The 8,560-nt window shown below is 40.8% G+C and overlaps 1 protein-coding gene across 1 annotated transcript in view; it reads right to left on the bottom strand.

Annotated features, from left to right (window-relative positions):
- Positions 1–8,560, bottom strand: part of ZMAT4 (zinc finger matrin-type 4) — a 390,826-nt gene that overhangs the window by 156,263 nt on the left and 226,003 nt on the right. Inside the window, exon 4 of the mRNA XM_006141679.3 lies at positions 797–953. Coding sequence (XP_006141741.1) covers positions 797–953 — 157 coding nt within the window. The remainder of the gene's footprint in view (positions 1–796; positions 954–8,560) is intronic.

The raw sequence follows: 8,560 nt of genomic DNA, 5'->3' as shown, positions 1-8,560 counted from the left end.
GGAAGAGTAGACATCATGAAATATATCCCCAACTTCTTGGGATTATAACCCAGTCTAATGGCATCTTCATCATGACATAAATCTTGTCCGAATGGTCTATCTTGATTAGATTATAACTGTCTTCTTTTTTTTAGTTTTATGATTCGATAGACCACTGAAGAAGTCTTATAAATTAGGCAATTAGAAGGTCAAATAATTCATTATCGATATCTAAGTTTTTACTTGTAGAAATTAAGAGGCTTTAATCACAGGGTGCCCTGCATGGATGACAAGAACACCATGTCAGAAAATAATATTCAGTGGACATCTAAAGTGGTTTTAAAGACTACAGTTTTCCTCTCTGCCCCCCTTGCCCTAGGTAAGAACCGTTTCCTTCCCTGCACTGCACAGACACTGGGAGGGCGTCCACCTGTTACGCACAGTACACCGTGCATTATCCACACTGATTACAGACGGGAGCTCACAAAGAACCCAACAGACACCACACGTTACATAACATAAAGTAGCTGTGATAGACAACATCTTGCAGGATGTAAACAGCTTTTCAGGAGATGCAAATTGCTGAATTACTAATCTGAAGGAACCAGGCTGATAGACTGAGCCCTCAGAACAGTGTTTCATGATTTTATGACAGCAGGGCTTGCTGGGGCTACGCGCCCATACCTTTAGGCTTTAACTGACATTTAGTATTCCACTCCATTTCTGGCAGCCGCCTCTGAGGAGTGAGCAGGATCCGCATGCCAAGCACGGTGCCTGGATTTCAGTGCCTCCCCAGGTTCACTGATCACACACATACCTGTGGTCTTTAATGGTGTTTTCTCTCCTAGCAACAGTTTTAACCTTTTGGCGTGGATCTTGCCTTGATAATGCGAGTCGGCCACCACAGCCGAGGTGAACGACATGTTGCAGAGTGTGCAGCACTTGTTCTTGTCCACCATGTCAGCGTCACCTCCCTGCGTGGGTGGAAAGAAAACAGCTGTTACACAGAAGCCCACGTCCAAAGACTTTTTCCTTTTTGGCTGGACAGTGTATTTACTCTCCAAAAAGAGAGACAGAGACAGAGAGAAAGTGAGAAAGCAGACCCATTGGGAATGGTCATGCTGCCATCCTTTTTCTTCCATTTTTCTCTCCTTTTGGGATTTGGGGCACGCATGCACATACACCCAGCATGTATCTCAAGCTGTTGAGTCCAGGATTTGAACCGCTAGCCATGTGGGATCCAGCTGCCCTAATCACCAGGCCATGGAGCTGGCCCATCCCATTCCATTCGTTCCATTGAGAGTGATTACACACTACCTTATTGCCAGATCTAGTTTTTGCTGTGCACTCTCTCTTCCTTTATGGTCACCATCATCGAACTTACCTAGTGACCGCCTTCAATGTATACATATTTAGGGGCTACTAATGCCAGACACTGGGGACACAGGGCTAATTGGCAGATACGAGTTACCCGAAGAAAAACGGGGCTCACAATTAAGTAAGAGCACATTGTGTCTGACACCATGAGAAAAAGCAGTCTCTAACTGCACCCATCATACTCATTGAAGTAAGTAAAATAGCAGAGTTCACATGGCCTGCATTATTTAGCAGAAATTATCGTTTGGCATCCGGCTCTGCCTTTGACCAGTTTTAGCCTCACCAGGGTACAAGGCTGCGTCATTCAAGATTTTCTTTTCTTGAGATTTCTTAAAGAATAGAATGTTTTTCCTAATTAACTTGGGACTATACCTTAAAGCTATGATGACCACACCGGTTAAAGTTTCCGGGAGAGTCTATGTAATGTTCCTTTTCTTCAGGAAAGGTGATTCGTAAAATGCTGCACGAAATGCTTAAATCCAGCTTGATTTTTGTTCTTTTGTAAGACTTAATGAAAATGAATCATGATTTGCGGAAAAAAATAAATCCTTTGTCAGACCATGGGACCTGGCTATTGTGCACAGGAGTCATCAATTACCTATACTTATGCAAGGGGAGGATTAATCCACGGCCTCCCTCCTGTTCCCTTAGAAATGGAGGGGCAAGCGGACTCCTAGATAAGAGTTTAATCTATTCCCTAATGGAACAGCAATAGCAAAGCATCTCTCTGTGAAGGCGCAGCCTTGGATGAGGATATAGTCCCACAATGGCCCCTGCTCTTGTTCCCAGCAGGTCTAGAGATTGCAATTTAAAATTGGATGGGGAGGAGAATAAGGGCAGGGGCAGGATGCAGGAAGGGAATTATATATTTTTTCTGCATAATAATGTGATCAGACTGCTGGAGAGACTGTTGCCTTGCAAATTATGTGGTAGTTAGAAAACGAACTCCTTCCTCCTTAAGCCTTTAGTCTGTAATATCGCTGATCATTAGTGGTTAGACCACAGGAGGAGAACTGTGTGTGTGTTTCTCTGGGCATGCAGTTCAAGGGTGGGGGAGATAGCGGTCAGCAATAGGAAATGCGTCCTATGGAAAGAGGGGGTGTTTTCTTCAGAGGTCATGTCCTGGTAGGGAACCTGGCAGATAAGGAGGCTGTACCCACAGGGGTCACTAAAACACCATGGACACATCTACACCTTTCTGCAGCTACTGTGGAGATGGAATAGACCAGGCAAAAAGGAGAGGATTGGCTTCCTCCACCCACCTCTCCAGCCAAGCTGAGGAGATGTCACAGAAGTCCATGGAAAGGACAAAGCCCAGGCTACCAAAAAATGGCAAATCACAGAGTTCCTGTAGCACTCCAGACTATTAAAGGAGGAGCAAACACATCAGAAGGAATGAGACCCAAGCTCATACTTTCTTACTGCATGTTAGTAAACATACAGTTCTAATTTCTACATCCTAAAAAAAAAGATTAAAAGGAAGATTATCAAGGTGAAAATAGATGTTTGAATTACCCTATTTCTCACTTACTCATGCCATGATATAGGTCAAAGCAAGTATTTTTTTTTTTTTAAGAAGTTTTGACTTAGGGAATGTGCTCTCACACAGAGAGAGGGAGAGGGAGAGGGAGAAATCACTCCCTGGGGAAATGGCCACACTGCAATCCCTTCTCCTCCTGGGATCTTGGACACACATGTACATGTGCTCAGCATGAGCTGGAAGACAACAGGTCCAGGACTCGAACAGCAGTTGGCCAGGTGGGAGCCCAGCAATGTAACCACTACACCATCTGCTGGCCCCAAAGCATGTGATTCTTAAAAATTAGGCCTGAGATCACAGCCCGAGTTTCACCCACAATCCACACCTCTTCAGAATCTATACATCCTTTCTGCCATTTCTAGTGAGGGCTTCAGCCCAGCCTGGCCTTCCTTCCTGAAGCATTACCATGTAGCAGTGTCTGAAGAAAGGCTGGAAGTCCAAAGAAGGGACTGACATCACCATAAAAAGTGTAGTCAGACTCAGTTTCCATGGCAAAGAACTGCCCTGAACCTCCATAATGACCAATGGTGGCAGAGCACTGGCTTCTGGACTTAATAACATGCATAACATAAAAGCCTAAGGAGAAGACAGGTAACACAGGAAGCAGAAATTTCTACTCCCAAGCAGAAATTGTGAGGGCTGGCAGGAAGATAGCCAAGAAAAGAAACAGGGGGTCAACTATGTATAAACTAGTGGGAGGGTTCAAGTAGAGGAACAGGTTCCCAATATTTATTTCTGATCTCCTAGACAATCTCTTTCACATTACCACGAAGAAGAATCAAAGATTAATAGATGAGAAGAACCAATTGTTATTCAACCAGATATTAATAGCTATACCATAGCAGAAGAAGGGAAGTGTAGGCAGCTGACAATCGTAGAGCTGTGATGTCCCGAGAAGTTAGGAAGCCTTTAAAGCAAGCTAGAAACACTTAACAGAATATTGTACCAAAGGAACCGGCATAATTTCCATGGTGCAATCATGTATACCACCAGCTCTGACCACTCTAAAGACCTTGATGGAGACACAACTATCCAGAATTTAATTGGGTATCTAAATCCCAAATTAGTGGCTTTTTGTGACTATAGATCCTATCATCTTTCTTGAGTGCCCTGTTAGACCCAGAGGCATGCTGATATCTGGCCCAGGGCAGAAACTCCATAAAGCTGGGAGAACTGACCTCAGTGAATACATTTGTTTCTGGCTTAAAGAATTTAGAATGGCTTCAAGCTATCAAGTAAATGAAGAGGGAACCTAAGATTATTTTAAAAAATAGGTTTCACTTTGGAGGCAAAAATTCAGTCAGGCTTTTTAAAGGCAATGCCCATATTGCTGAAAGGAAAAAAAAAAAAAAAAAAAAAAAAGTTTGTGGAGTATCCTAAGGCTGCTTAGTGCTTAGTCAAAGCATTTTGCAAAGTTAGGAAGTTTTCCGAATTCAGTGAGGTGGAAAACCCTGGCTGGCTCTGGCTAGAAATCTAGTCCCATAAGGCCTTTCTCTTTTTTATAAGGATTTTTTGGTCCTAATACAGATGATAGTTGTCATTCTCTTTTCCTATAGGTGAATGCAAAGGGCCTACAGGAGAAACCATCACTTCTAGTAGGGCAGAGTAAGCACTCTGTGAAACTATCCCCAGAAAAACATCCATAACTGCTAAAAATAATTTTTTAAAAAATCCTTTCCTTTTTAATTTATTTTATACAATCACTGTACATCACAACAGCTTGAAAAATGAATTTCCCCAGCATAAATACACTACATACCAGTCCAGTTAAAGATATTAGCGTACACGTTATCATCAACAAACAATCCTCCATTCCTGCATCTCTTAAATGTCTTGCCTCTCTATTACTTGCCTTAGACTCTGGACATTATCCGAAGTGCAAACAGCACGTTAAGAAATATTTGTTCATCTTTACCCACTGGCTGCCTGAGTACCGATCGCCATCATGAAAACACAGTAACTGCCAGTACCAGGAGGTTTCACTAGTTCAGAGCAAACAAATGATCATTGATGTCCTTCACTTTGGGAAGGTAACCATAGTTGAGAGAGAAATTTGGTAAAAATTAGCCGAAATGTTCAAGACCACACCCGATGCTTTTATTGTATTTGGGTTCAGAACTAATTTTGTGGTAGAAGAAAACGAGATTGGCATGATTTATGATTCCTTGGGTTATCCAAAAAAAAAAGAACCCCAACAGAGACTTGCAAGACATGGCCTATATGAGGAGAAAGAGAAAAAAAAAAAAAAAGACCTCAAAAAAACAGCAAAAAGAACACCAAAACAGAATGATGAAAGTCAAGGGGACTGTGAAGGCTGGTGTTGGTACTGGCAAACTGGGCTATAGATTGGAGAACAACAAAAGGAATAGAGTCTTCCATGAATACCTGTGGTGATTATTTGTGTTTTCATTAGAGGATTAATAAACTGAACTTTCTTTTAAATAAAGGAATGCACGGGGCCATGTGGTGGTACTGGTACAGCAGTAATACAACTAGCCCCACAAAGGAAAGGTCCAGGGTTCACATCCCAGGAACCTCTCTGATGCAGGCTAGCTGACTATGAGTAAGTCATGGTATTAAGAACTTAGTCATTCTTGACTCTTGGTCTGTCTCTCTGTCTCTGTCTCCCATGGAAGGAATAAATATACTTAAAAAATTATTCAAGAAAATCTTACTGAATCTCATGAATAACAGAGAATCTATGACATTTCAGCTATAACCCTCTCCCTCCCCACCAATCCTCAAGCTCAGCATGATAGAAGCTCCACTTGGGGTGGGTGTAGTTGAACAATAGGGCTTCCTCTTAGGTTAGTCAGCATTCAGTCAAGGGATACCAGGAGGAAACAGGCCACCAGTAATTACCTCATCCTCCTAAACTCCCAGTTGCAGAAACTGAATTCCTAACAATGGGTCTGAGAGATCAGGTACACTCTTCCCCTACACACTTTCATTCACAGAACTGAAGCTCTTCCAGAAACAGCAGGATATGAACCGAGGGCCCTCACCGACCTTATTGAAGCTCACTCATATGACAGAAATTCCAAGCCAGGAGAGACCAGTCAAGATGACCAGAGACTGTCATCATCCCTGCCCACCTAATAAAGCAGGGTTCTCTCTCTGAGGGAAGCTGGCCACATACCTGTCCCATTCAGGCACACAAGTGCAGAACTTTTCCCACAAGAACAGTGGGAAGGGAGGACTCCTAAGAACAAATGCCCAAAGTAGAGTTTGGGAATATTTAAGCTTAAGGGTGCTCTCAAAAACCATGGAGATCTGGGTAGTAAACAATGGCAAGAAAGCCGATGGGCCAGAAGAGTAATGAGGTAAACTGGAGGCTAGGTAGTTTAACAGAGAACCCAGCAAAGAGATGAGGAAGAAGAGCTTTCCTAGAGTCAGAACTTGAAAGACTTGTCTCAAATTCTAGCCCTACAATAAGGCCAGAATTTAATAGGATCATACTGGGAATTAGTACAGGATGTTAAAAAACAAACAAACAAAAACAGTAGAGCAACTAGTCAAGCTCAAAAGCAAGGTGTGATTCCAGCAGAGGCAGGCAGCTTAATGGAAAAGAGCAGAGGAAGAGCGATGGGAAGGGAGCCCTGTAAGCACCACTCTTATCCCATAGTGACTCACTCTCATCCCATAGTGACTCACTCTCATCCCATAGTGACTGCGTGCTCCTAAGACTGTGCCTCTGAACAATAACACTGGTGGCTGCATACAATGGGGAAACAGACATTACTAAAATAGCCTAGCTACAACAGTGAACAAATAACTAAGCAAACAACAATAAAAACAAGGCCAGGAGGGTAAGAGAATCAGTACCCAGCATTGCTACAATATATTACCTAAAATGTTCAGTTGTCAAAAGCAGCATTAGTTCATGTTGGGTAAATTCTTTATACAGCTAAATGATAAATAGTGATCGAATGTATAAATAATAATAATAAAATAATGCATAGAATAGATTATGGAACTGTATACCACAGCTGAGTAAACATGATGCTGAAAATTCAATAAATTTTTAAAAAACTATAACTATTACTGAATGTGTACAACATATAATGTCCAAGGCTAAAGAAAATGAGTATGTCTAGCTCCTTGATTTGATTGTTACACATTATATGCATTCTTTAAAAAACCCAAGCCAGGAATCATAATTTAAAAATAAATAAAATGTTAAAAATTACAAGATATGCAAACATGAAAGCAAACAAAAATAGGCAAGTGTGATCCTTAATAAGAAAAAAATAGAGGGTCTAAATGTTGAATTTAACTGAATAAGACATCAAAACAACTTCAAATACTTTAAAGAATTACAAATGTGCTTAGAGAATATAGAAAGCCAAGCTAAAATAAATTAAGGAAAGAATAATGCCAGTGTCTTTTTTAATAGCAAATATCAACAAATACATTCATATTATAAAAAGAAACAATAAATGGAAATTCTGGAGGTACAAAGTACAATAACTAAAATTTAAATAATCACTAGACGAGCTCAGTAGTAGAATTAAAGTATCAAAATAACCAGTGAACTTGAAGACAGATTAATAAAGATCATGTAATTCAAAAGAGAGAAAGAAAAAAATGAATGAAGAAAATTGAACATATTCTCAGAGAAATAGGAACATCAGTAAGCATACTACCATAGGCATAAAATGGAAGTACCAGGAGGAGAAAGAAAGTCAAGTAGAAAAATACTCTAAGAAATAATGACTGAAAACTGCCCGAAGTGGAAGAACATTGACTTCTGCATTCCAAAAGTTTAACAAACTTTAAGTAGGATAAGCACAAAAGAATCTGCACTCAAATATGTCACAGTATAACTGTTAAAAGCCAAAAATACAGGGAAGGTTTTGAAAACAGCAAACAATAACAACTCATCACTTACGAGGAAACAATTTAATTAATAGCTGACTTTTCGTCAGAAACAGTTGAGGCTAGAAGTCAGTAGAACACCCGCCAAGAGCTGTAAAACGAAACCTATCAACTAAGAGTTGTAAAACGAAACCTATCAACTAAGAACCTTATGTTCAGCCAAACTATCTTTCAAAAATGAAGGTGAAATAAAGACATTCCCAGATTAACAACATTTGAGAGAATTTGTTACAGCAGATCCACCTTAGAAGACATACTAAAGAAATTTTTGAAGCTATAAGCCAAAAATATCAGACAGGAGCTTGAATTTTTAATTAAAAAAAGAAAAAAAACTAAGAAGTTCCACCATGTGTGGAACACTGGCACAGTGATAAAATCCAACCCTCTTCCTGGCTGACCAAGATGGGAAGGTTTCAGATTTGCATCCAGAGACCTCCCTGAATATACCCCTAATTCACCTGAGGTTTGGAATGAACTGCAGCATCAAGACAGTATTGGGTATGTTGTCTCTCTGTCTCTCTTACTCATGGAAGAAATAAACTTTTAAAATTAAAAAAAGAGCAGTAAAGAAGAAATAAGGGTACAAAAAAGACATTATTCGGGGACCAGCAGTTAGCGTAATGGCTATGTCGCTGGACTCCCACGTAGTCAACCACAGTTCGAGTCCCAACCCGGTGACTTAAACTCATGCCAGGCGCATGTACGTGCGTGCCCAAGATCCCGAGAGGAGAATGGAGGAGAAAGGATTGTGGCATGACCATCCCCCCGGGGGGTGATTTCTCACTT

Source organism: Tupaia chinensis, unplaced genomic scaffold (assembly GCF_000334495.1).
Source record: "Tupaia chinensis unplaced genomic scaffold, TupChi_1.0 Scaffold000061_1, whole genome shotgun sequence".
Lineage (NCBI taxonomy): Eukaryota > Metazoa > Chordata > Mammalia > Scandentia > Tupaiidae > Tupaia > Tupaia belangeri.
Note: the sequence above shows the minus strand (reverse complement) of the source record. Positions and strands in the feature narration are given on the sequence as shown.